This window comes from Delphinus delphis, chromosome 12 (assembly GCF_949987515.2).
Source record: "Delphinus delphis chromosome 12, mDelDel1.2, whole genome shotgun sequence".
NCBI lineage: Eukaryota > Metazoa > Chordata > Mammalia > Artiodactyla > Delphinidae > Delphinus > Delphinus delphis.
The window spans coordinates 82605755-82617251 of record NC_082694.2 but is presented as its reverse complement, the minus strand read 5'-3'; the positions used below and the strand labels follow the sequence as shown (position 1 = coordinate 82617251).

The 11497-nt window shown below is 45.8% G+C and overlaps 1 protein-coding gene across 1 annotated transcript in view; it reads right to left on the bottom strand.

Annotated features, from left to right (window-relative positions):
* Nucleotides 1-308: 308 nt before the first annotated feature.
* The window catches only part of NOL10 (nucleolar protein 10), an 88195-nt gene continuing 77006 nt past the window's right edge, over nt 309-11497 (bottom strand). Inside the window, exons 20-21 of the mRNA XM_060027095.1 lie at nt 7033-7135; nt 309-1114 (exon numbers count right to left, since the gene is read on the bottom strand). Coding sequence (XP_059883078.1) covers nt 995-1114; nt 7033-7135 — 223 coding nt within the window. The 3' untranslated portion in view covers nt 309-994. The remainder of the gene's footprint in view (nt 1115-7032; nt 7136-11497) is intronic.

The following is an 11497-nucleotide window of genomic DNA, read 5'->3' as shown; positions in this document are numbered from 1 at the left end:
ACAGGAGTAATGTTGAAACAGGAGGGAGAAAAGAAAGGAGGGCAGATGGGCCTGAGTTTGGAAGGCCTGGATCCAGGTGTCCCGAGGCAGCTAAGGCTCGACAGCCTGGCTGTTAATTGACGCCTTTGCCCCTTGGCTCACGGCATTTCGAGTTAGAGTCTATCATTCACAATCCAAGGAGTCACTATCCCAGTTGTACATAAAGAAACGCATCTCCAAAATCACATTCATACACAAAAAACTAAGGAAACCAAAGTTATTTTTCAAATTAACTCAAGGAATGGGTCTCTCTCCAAGAAGCTGTTCAAATGAAAGCATTTATTTTTATAAACATTTTCTCCAGCCAGTATGTCTCTAATTACACTTAAGAAACAGAATAATAAAAAAAAAAATCTGTATTTCATCTTGTGCCAAGTTAAAAGAATATCCAGTAGCTTCCACTTCTTGTTTTAGACTGTTATTACCATTACTTTATATTCTCTTGGTATAAAAATATATTTAAAAAAATCCCAAACTAACACATAAACAAGCAACACAGCTACCAGCATATCCTCATAAACATAAACACGACCGACGCTCCCAAGTCGGGCAAGACAGGAATGGCATCTCGGGGTGGCCGATTCACGGATGGTGGCAGGCAGTGCAAGAAAGTGTCTGGAAGACCGTCAGTCCTGGTTTTCAGCACAAGAGAACCTCTCATGTCACGGTGCACGTTTCACAATATTCAAAAACCACCACCTCGTTTACTTGATTAAAACCGGGGAAAGGGACAATGTTCTCGGGGAGCCCTGGGGGCACCGCATGGCCAGCGGGCGCAGCCCCGCAGTCTGACCAGAGGCCTGGGACCGGCTGCCAGATGTCGACCCCTGCAGACGCAGCGAGGGTTTCCGCGGGGCTCCGGGAGCGTGCGTCCCCGGCGCAGACAACACCCTCTAACGATGGTCAAGTAGGGGAGGCAAGGTCCTCCCAACCACACGCGGGGTCGGTTCCAGACTCAGTGGAACGGCCGTCCTCTCCGGGGCCTGGACTTCAGGTGGCCGGCTGAACGGCGGAGGGTCTTCCTCTCTTGTCGGTGCAGTTTCGCAGCCTCCTGCTGCTTCTTCTGCTGTTCCGACTAAAAGAGAAGATTAAATGGGGAGAGAGAAAGAGAAAGGGAAGGCCAACACCCCTTTTTTGTGACCATCAGAATGCCAACAGCACAACCACCAATCACTGCCCTGCTCCGGCAGGGACAGCAGGACGAGGGCCAACCTTTACGGTCACTGTGAAACCTGAAATCCTAACCCCCTGGGTAAGAGAACGGCCTTGACACACGGGTCTAAACCACACAGTCTGAGGCTGGCTTTCCAACTCCCCACACAACACGGCCCCTCCCAGGAGAGCCAATTTTAAGAGGACGCTATTGCTTTCAAGATGTCCACGACTTCTCATGTAGAACTGTCTTTCGTTTACAAGCCAGAGACACTCATTAGTTTACTCAGACTGTCTTAAAGACACAAAAGTACTTCTGTGTCCTGAAAGCGTATAATAACCCACCCATGATTAAGCGTTCAGTCTCCAGAGCTGGTTCCAAAGAGTTTTTGGCTATTTCCAGAAAGTCAAACTCCCCTTGAAAGGCAGAGATCTACCATTAAATGCTGATAAAGGCTCGGCAGACACATCAGTCACAAGTTCATGGCTGGAACAGGCGCGTGGGTGGTAGGTGGGCTGCTTGAAAGGAACCGTTCTCAACACTCAGGCGAGAGCCAGACCTCCTCCAAACAGTTTCACTACGTTTAGCAGAAATTCTTAAAAGAGAGGAGTTTCAACGCAGAATCCGCAATGAAGGTAAGAGCTATAGAGTTTTAAAGACATTTTTGGTGGTTTGGATAATACAAACTCCTAACCATGAAGCTCAAAAAAAAAAACCTTAGCCGGTGGAACTGACAGAAGGTAACTGTGAAAGCAGGGGCAGGGACAAATTTTTAAAGGTTGAAAAACACTGCCTTATAGACACCTACGTACGCAGCCTGCCTGCCTGTGACCTGTATTTTCCATGCACCTGAAAATACTATTTGTATTTCAGTCTTGAAGAGAAAGTCCCTGTGTTCACTTCCAGCTGGTATCATTCAATATTTTAAAGAGTTGGAAGGTGAGGGAATCGTGAGAAAGGAAAGCAATTTATAAGACCAAAAAGAGACGAATCGCCCCTATAGGAGACTCTTAGAGATTCCGAATAATTATTTAACTTCTTTTTCTGACTATTACCATTTTTGCAAAGGCTTTTCACAATAAGGCCTGCCCTGTGTACTCCTCCCCTTAGCTCTACCTTGGCCCCGTCCCAGGCCGGGGTGCTGTCCGCACCCCACGGGCCCCTCACTGCAGGGGAGGAGCCTGCAGCCACAGGACTTTTTAAAAATGAAAACAGTATGTAGTCTTCTGCTAACTAGAGCTTCTCAATAACTTTCCACGGCTCTTAGGATTGAGGTTAAAATTGAACATGACCTACTCACCAGGCCCCACAGGACAACTCTACACGTCTTTCAAGTTACACCCAAAGCCACGGTTCCCCTCCCCAAGGTGGCTGTTTCGCACGCATAGGCGCCTTCAGATCCCCGAGCGCGCCTGGAACCCTGCCTGCCCCACCCCGGCTCTGACTTGACTCTAAGATCCAGCCTGTCCCTCACTCATCCGCCCCGCACTCCATGGTCCAGGCCAGGCCCGACACTCACAGCCCCGGGCCTCCCTGGGAGCACGTCCCACACTACAGCGATGTGACTGTATGTGTACCCCCTCTAGCGCCTGAGGACTGCGGTGGCAAAGACCAAGTCGGCCTTGTTCTGTGCATCCCCAGAACGTGGCACAGAGCAGGTATCTGATACACATTTGTTAACGGAACTCAGAAACCCCGAGGGAAACTGCATACTCCCTAGCAGACCAAATAACGGTGTCATCAAGACCCCTGTGAATCAGTGAATTTGGTTTTGCATGTTGAAAAGTATCCCTGGGGCTTCCCTGATGGCACAGTGGTTAAGAATCCACCTGACAGTGCACGGGACACAGGTTCGAGCCCTGGCCCAGGAAGATCCCACGTGCCGCGGAGCAACTAAGCCCGTGCGCCACAACTACTGAGCCTGCGCTCTAGAGCCCGCGAGTCACAACTAGTGAGCCTGCGTGCCGCAACTACTGAAGCCCGTGCACCTAGAGCCCGGCTCCGCACAACAAGAGAAGCCACCGCGATGAGAAGCCCGCACACTGCAACGAGAAGCCCGCACACTGCAACAAAGAGTAGCCCGCGCTCGCTGCAACTAGAGAAAGCCCGCGCGCAGCAACAAAGACCCAACGCAGCCAAAAATAAATAAATTTATTTATTTTTTAAAAAAAGTATCCCTAGAAAAAGTGCTTCTTGTCCAAATAACTTTGGGAAAATAAAATAAAGATGAACAAGGTGTTCTGGGTGGGGCTTCTAAGTCAGGTGCTGTTATGCGTCTCTAATACAGACATCAGTGGTAGATTTCCCTTATGTGTCCGGTGGCAAAGCCCCTTTCCATGAGGCCCTGCCCACGGGTTCCCACAAGGCAGGAGCCTACGCAGGAGCTCGTATGCAAGAGCGATCGTCCTGCAGACAAACCCCTGTCCAGGAAAACCTCTCATCAGCCCCCTTCTGAAAAGAGGCTGTATTTGGAAGACGTCGCCACCACGTGACCCATTTGCTATGACCGAAGAGCCAACTAGCTCACTCCCCTCCTTGCTCCTGTCCCGACTCCCTCCCCTACAGCCACAGCAGCCCTGTCACAGAGACAGGGGAGGATGAACACAAACCCACACCCTCGCACTAGCAGCGGCCCAGGGCCCCTGAGGGACTGAACTGCAGGGCGTTTGAAACAGGATCTGGGGCCTAGGCCCAGTTCTGCCACCTCACAATTTTAAGTAATATTAAAGCATAGGTTTTCTCCCTCAGTTCGATTCACGTATGAAAACACTGGGGAAACTCGAGATCTTACCTGACTATATTGTACCCCTAGTATGAAACGATCTGTATAAACAAATATACAAACAATTCCCTAAATATTCTTAAGTAAAACTAAGACTTAATAGTTAAACTTCTGTTAGCCAGGTGATAAAACAGGCATAAGCCAAACACCATTGATGCATCCCCCGAACAGTTCCCAAGCCTCTGCTGGACCCAACCACGAGGCTGTGTTAAGTACTTTTTACTCAGTGTTGCTTTTGTTTTCGGGGGGAAAACACCCAAGAAAATCAGAACCATATTATTTTCACTTTACCACGAATTACAACCTGATATTCAACTCAGTACCTTCCAATTAAGGGGAAAAAGTGGGAAAGGAGTGTGCATGCATCCTCCTTGAAGCTCACTCCGTGCCACAGAGGGAGCGCAGGGCCAGGGCAGCCGCGAGCCTGAGGTCCTCCCACAGCTGCCGTGCGCCTGACGCCACCTCGGCCTCTTGGACTTCAGGGGGAATCGGGAAATGTTTGACGGTACACAGAGAATTTCTAAGAAACTAGGTACAGGCACAGTTAGTTCATCTGAACACAGAGCCAGTTTTGGCTTATTTAAATGAGAAGTGTAAGAGTGCAAATTTGCTCTAAATGGAGGCAGATTTAACTGAAAAGCTTCTTATGCTTATAATAAAGATGTTCTGAGGCGGGGTGGGAGGAGGGGGGACTTGGAGAAAGGTGGTCAAAAGATACAAACTTCCAGTTAGCTAACACTGCTCTATTATATTACACACATGAAAGCTGTTAAGACAGTAAATCCTAAGAGTTCTCATCACAAGGAAAAAACAACTTTTCTTCTTTTTTTTGCTTTTTCTTTTTATTGTATCTAATACAATGGATAATGGATGGTAACTAAGAAAAAAAATGTCCTTATCGTTTGCCAAGCCTCCTGATGACACCAAGAGAACTGTCAAAGGATCAGAGATGAATGGGAGAGGATGTGAACAGACAGTTCTCCAAAGGAAATATACAAATGGCCAATAAGCCCATGAAAAGATGCTCTACCCTCATTAGTCACCAGGAAAATGTAAATCAAAACCATAATGAGATACCACTTCACACCCACTAGGATGGCAACAATAAAAAAGACGAACAATAACAAGTGTTGGCAAGGAAGGGGATAAAGTGGAACCGTCATACACTGCGGGAGTGTGGGAGTGTAGAATGGTGCCGCCGCTTTGGGAAACAGTCTAGCCGTTCCTCAAAAGGTTAAACAGTTATCATATGGCTCAGCAGCTCCATTCCTAGGTATATACCCAAGAGCAATAAAAACAAGAGTCCATGCAGAAACATAGGCCTGAATTTTCACAACAGCATTATTCATAATAACAACAACAAAAAACCCAACCCAAATGTCCATCAACAGATTAAAGGATAAGCAAAATGTGGTATATCCACACAATGAAATACCAGTCATAAAAAGGACTAAAGTTCTTACACGTGCTACAACATGGATTAATCTTTAAAACATGCTAAGGCGAAAGAAGCTGGTCACAAAAGAAAACATGTTGTATGATTCTATTTATATACAGTGTCTGGAACAGGCAAACCCCTAGGCAGGGGAGATGTGAGTACGGGGTGATTGCACAGGGGTTTCCTTCTGGGGCGATGAGGACGTTCCAGATTTACACAGTGGTAATGAACACCCAGCTTGGTGAATATACTAAAACCTCTGAACTGTATGTACACTTTAAAAGGATGAATTTTATGATATGTGAATTAGAACTCAATTTTAAAAAAGAATCAGAGGCGGAGTCTTTGTCACTCTTTCCCTCTTGGAGACAATGTATATTAAGGAAGACTGACTAAATGAGAAAAAAAATTTGACAAATAAAACCATGTAGCAAAAATAGAAATGAAGTTTTCCCTCTCCTGAGAACAAAGAAAAATGAAGGGAACAGTGAACAGGCTAGAGAAGAAACATAACCTGGCCTGAAAGAGTTAATCAATCCTAGTTTTATTTTAACTGTTACCAATCTGTAGTGTCTGTAGTTAGATCTGTCCTTCACAAAGCTAACCTGTCACCCCTAATCCTGTGTAATTTACATTCTACACCTGGTATTTGCTCCCCCTGTAATCTCTTGTAGCAAATCACCCCTTGTAGCCGTTTGCACTTCAGAAAGGAGGTCACAGACCGATAACCCAGAGACTAACGGACCCAATTACCGGGCTGCTGGACCCAATTACCTGGTTGCCTGACTCCAGTGGGGACTGTCTTGAAATAATGCAAGAAGAAGAATGTAAGACCTTCACCATTTTGACCCTTATCACTCACTTCGGACTGCGAACTCCCCTATAAGAATCCCTGTACCTCCCCGGGAAGCGGGGGCACAGTTCTTGAGGCGCTGGCCTATTGTGTCTTCCCTTTGCCTGGCACAGAAAATAAAAAGCCTCTTCACTTCTTATCTTCCCAATCTCTGTATTTATGTTTGGCATCGGTGCACAGGGAGCCAAGACTTGGCAAGAGCGTCACCCATGAGTTCCCAGCAAATATTTAAAGCAGCTTATTCCTCCTTCAATCGGTGCCAGGCATCACCAATGCCGGCTGAAGAAATGACTGTTATAAGTCAGTTTAGAATAACCTACTACCGACAGAAACTACCTACCCTGGACAAGCTGATCTTACTGCCATGAACACATCAGAACTCACCAGTTCTTGATCTCCTTTAAGTCCATGTGAGCCTGAACTATTCCATTATACCACAGGAGGCCACGACTTGTGCTTCAGAAGGCCCTATTCAGGTGGTCCAGCCACCCAGAAACCACACGGCAGCTCCTCACCAACAGTACCATGCCTGGGGTCACTGAGGCCCTGTCTCCCTCAGGACACCAGACACACGCCAGCTCTGCCGAGGCCAAGCTGTGTGCTTGCGGCCCAGGACGCGTCCTGGCTGCAGGAAAGATGCCTGAAGAGAGCACAGCTCCTCAACAGGGGAAAAGCCTGAGAAGGCAGCTCTGAGGTCACACACACAACACTACTGGAGGCCTGTTTTGCTTCTGTAAATTAAAAAAGAACATTAAAAAGCACCTTACCTTCTTTAATGTAAATGTCAACTGTTTGCTGCCAACCGTGGTGTCCGATACACTCAATGTCCCATTTTTCGCTTCGAGTTTCAACCGGTCTTCAAGGGTTTTACTGCAGGAAATTTAAGAGAATGACATATTAATTAGCATTTTGTTTCGATTTACCATTTGAAACAAGTTTTAATTAGAATTGATCACACGAAGAATGATCTTTCACAAATTTAGTAAAGACAGAAAATGGCGTTCGTTTAATACAATCAATGGAGAGAATCGTCATTATTCAGACTCCGCAGATCCCTAGTAGAAACAATGGCTGCTCCAAACACCCACTAATTTAGTATTTTAAGTGGGGGTTCCACATATTTCAATGGTTGCTACTTATCTTACTAAATCACATTTCTGAAGCCAAAAGGCAAAGGAGCAATATTTCTGAAGCCTGTAATTTACCGTAACAGTCAGCGGCACTTACGCTGTTGAAGCGTTCTATATGTAATCCACGCATGAGTTAGGCATGTGAGCAGCTCGGCAACTCATTCACCTTCTACAAAGGCCTCAACACAAAGGCAGCTCTCCAGGTCGAGCCACAGAGAAGTGCTATGAGAATTCTGATTTGTCCTTCACTCGGTCTTAGCTCATGGACCACACTCATCACCCATCGTATGACCAACTTGAAACGTGAATACTCGTCTGATTACACAGAGAGAACAAGAGCAGTAACACTGAGGGTAAATTCTATCTGATCCAGCCCTACTCACTGCTACTTCTCCAGGTGTTTTCCTTTCAATTTCTTACCTGAATTACCCTTTCTGACACAATTTGCCCAAATTTCAATTTCATTTTATTTCTTGATCATGTTTCTAAGGTCTCTTTTTATAATCTTTGTCACTGTTATGGTTTGCTGTGCCCGGCAACTGACTGCCAGCTACAACAATCAAGACGTTAAATTTGAATTTTGTACCAGTTATACAACACTTCATTGAATGTTCTTATAATAATGGATTATTATAAAATCAGATCATTGTTAAGCTGCTTTAGAGCGAAAAAACAGAATTAAGCCTAAAGATAGACATTTTGAGTAAGTTTTAAAGTTAGCTCTAGCCCTTCTAGAAAAGGCTAAAAGCAACACCCTCATATCCCTGGGATGAAACTAGGAGGGGAGAAGAGAGGGAACAAAAAACAAGAATATGGTTTTCTCTTCTATTCGGTTCCTTCCTCAAAAAAAAGTAAATATACTTCCCTTTCCAATCCTCCTTGCACCAACTTAAAACTGTGCACCCTTTTTAAAAGTTAATATGAAAAAACTTGGTTGAATTTAAAAGGGGGTGTGTGCACTGTGTGAAAGGGTCTTCTTTTTCCTGAAATATGATCTTCGTAACTAATTACTGAGTAGAACACAGCTCCTAAATGATCCATTAGACAAAATGATGTTCCTTTGAAATTCTGAAGCCAATGTTTGATGTTTACACCTTTGAAAGCCCTACCTCTAGTTTATGACTACTAGTTAGTACTAAACATACCTTCTTTACATGATTTGAGACGTAAACGTGGTTAGCATAAAAGTGGCACTGTTTTCTAAGCAATAATGTTATTAAGAAGCACTTTTAAAGTACTTTTCATCTTCAAGGTTCTTAACAGACTAATTCTTTCAACATCCCTGAGACAGAAGCGTTTATCCTCTATAGATGGCACAGAGGGAGGCACGATGTTCTCTGACTTGCCCCAGGCCACAGAAGGATTCAAGCCTAAAACCAGGACTCCACCTGAAGAATTCCTGGTTTCCAGGCGTGTGTCAGACCATGCCTGATTTATAAAGGTTTGCTCAGGAAATGTGTCCACTAAGTATTCTAAATGACAAGCTTCCACATGACAAACTGAATGAGAAATTAAGGTTTGGTTTCGCCTTTTTTTCACTTGAGCAGAACTCAAGGGTGGCGTGTAAACTGACTCCGGCGCGCCTGTGACTCACGTCAGCTCTGCAAATTCCTCCAACCCTTCATTGCACTTTTGTTCTTTCCTTTCAGAGCTACAAGTGCTGAGATTTTAAAGGTAACAGGAATTCTGAGTAAGTATGGAGCCACTGAGACAAGGTGGTACACAGAGAACACTAATTTGGGAAGAAAAAGACTTTTCAAGTAAACTGTGGGAAATGACTCCTCTTTTCAGGGTGACCTATTTCCTGCAGGTAGGGCAGAGAAGCTCTGGTCTCCTCTCCGTGTACCTGGCCAGGCACCTGCAGGAACTTGTTCTGCCTCGGCTGCTTGGAGAGCCCTGAGCTTCAGGAGGAGCCGTGGCACAGGATCAGACGCAGGGGCCGAGGGCAGAGGCTCCCGCAGTAAAGCAGGCCCCGCTTCCCTCCCTTTAAAGGCGGCGTGTGGAAAGTGGCTGTGAACCACCAGCCCCGAAGCCTGAACTCCCGAAGTGTGAATTCGCTCAGAGGGGATTGAAGACGCAGTCAGGCCCCTGAAAACTGTCTACTGTAACCTTAGAGGAAAAGGCAGAACCCCCGCACCCCCGCCCGTCCTGCTCCCGTTCGCCCAGCGCTGGCCGGCCCTCCGTCCTGCTCCTCCTCCTGTCTAGGCTTCGGGTCGCGGGCCTCTGGCTGCTTTGTAACTGACGGTGAAGTTAAGAGGTTTAGGGAGAAAGTACCCCCCTGCCGGTCACAAGACGATCAAAACTCCCCCACATCTGCGGGGACTGCTGAGAAGACAGACATGGGCGGCAGAAGGTGGAAAGTGACAGGAATGACTCAGTATGGGATGGAGAGGGTATGGGGGGAAGAACCTACACGATCAGTGCGGCTGCATTAAAAGCAAGAAGAAAAACGGGCATACACTACGAGGGGAAAAAAATCAAATTAGATATTTATTAGATGCCCCAAGACAGCTGAACGATTTACTTCTTTGAAGCTTTAAAACACACACACACACGTATCTATTTCCTTAATTAAAACTAATTAAAAATAATGCTCCTTCACAGCGTTTTTAAATCACTCTGTGAGGAAAGGGAGGTAGGGGATTGGAAGACGTACCTAAAGGCACCTGCTTTAGTACAGCGTTGAGAAGAGCGAAATGAGCTTAACAGAAAGGAATCACCCCACACCGTCTACATCAAAGGGAGTAAGAAGAGAATGGAGAAACAGAAGTACTTAAAATTTAAGTACTTCGTTTTAAATATATAACTTTGACAAATATTTACATACGCTGTCAAGGTTACTGGAAACTATTTCAGTGCTTTCAGTTTGCACTCGTGGCTTCAAAGCCTCTATCTCAGCAGATACAAGTTCAAGCAACCACGAGATCGGTTATCTCAGTGCGCAGCTCAGTTCAAACTTGAGAAGATCCCTGACAGCCAGTGTTGTTGCGAGTGTGGGGAAACAGGCACCCTGGCAAGAGGGCACAGGGCCCAGAGCCCTTCTGGAGGCCGATCTGGCCAAACTGATCACACACCTCTTTCGGTCCAGCAAATTCCATCACTAGGTAAGGCAGTCTAAGGAAATTCTTGCGCATGTGTATACATTTGTAACTGTGAGAAAGGAAGAGAAAAACAAGAAACAATCTAAACATCGAAAATTAGATAGCATGGCCCATCCATCTCATGAAGTTTTTTTTTTTGGCGGTATGCGGACCTCTCACTGTTGTGGCCTCTCCCGTTGCGGAGCACAGGCTCTGGACGCGCAGGCTCAGCGGCCACGGCTCACGGGCCCAGCCGCTCCGCGGCATGTGGGATCCTCCCGGACCGGGGCACGAACCCGTGTCCCCTGCATCAGCAGGCGGACTCCCAACCACTGTGCCACCAGGGAAGCCCTTCATGAAATATTTATGCAGCCATAAGGCAGACCTCCATGTATTTACCAGGAAAAAATTTCAAAACTTATTTTTCAGTGAAAAGAGCACATGAAACAGCAACAAGGTTAGTGCAATCCTTTCATGTCAAAGGCAGAAAAGCTAGAACTGTACACGTGAGCGTGTGCACATACAGGAGTGACTGAAACCTCAGAAGGCGCCCGGCGCAGGACCTCAGGAAGGGAGTGTGGGTAAGAAGAGACTTTCACCTTCCATCCTGTGTTCCGAAGTATTACAATGATAATATGCTCGTGTATTACTGGAGCACATATTACTGGAGTAATAAAAGATTCTCTTTTTTTTTAAAGTGAAAGTTTGGAATTAAACTGCTTTCAAAATTAGATTTTAAAAATGTTTATATTAGAAACGAGACTGCGTTCTTTTAGTTCTTATCCACAGTCAGTGAAGAAAATTAGCTGAAGAGTAAAAACTGGCCATAGTTATTTAAAGTGGATAAGTTTGCAGACATGATAAGCAGCTCACCAAGAGCTACTGAAGTAGCTGGTGAAGAAGATGAGGTTGTCAAAGGCAAACAATGTCTTAAAAATCTTTGAATTTCCAGGACCTACCAGAGGGTAGGTGCTTCAAAGAATGCTTTCATGAATTGGGCTGAAAGGGCCACCTAGCATGTA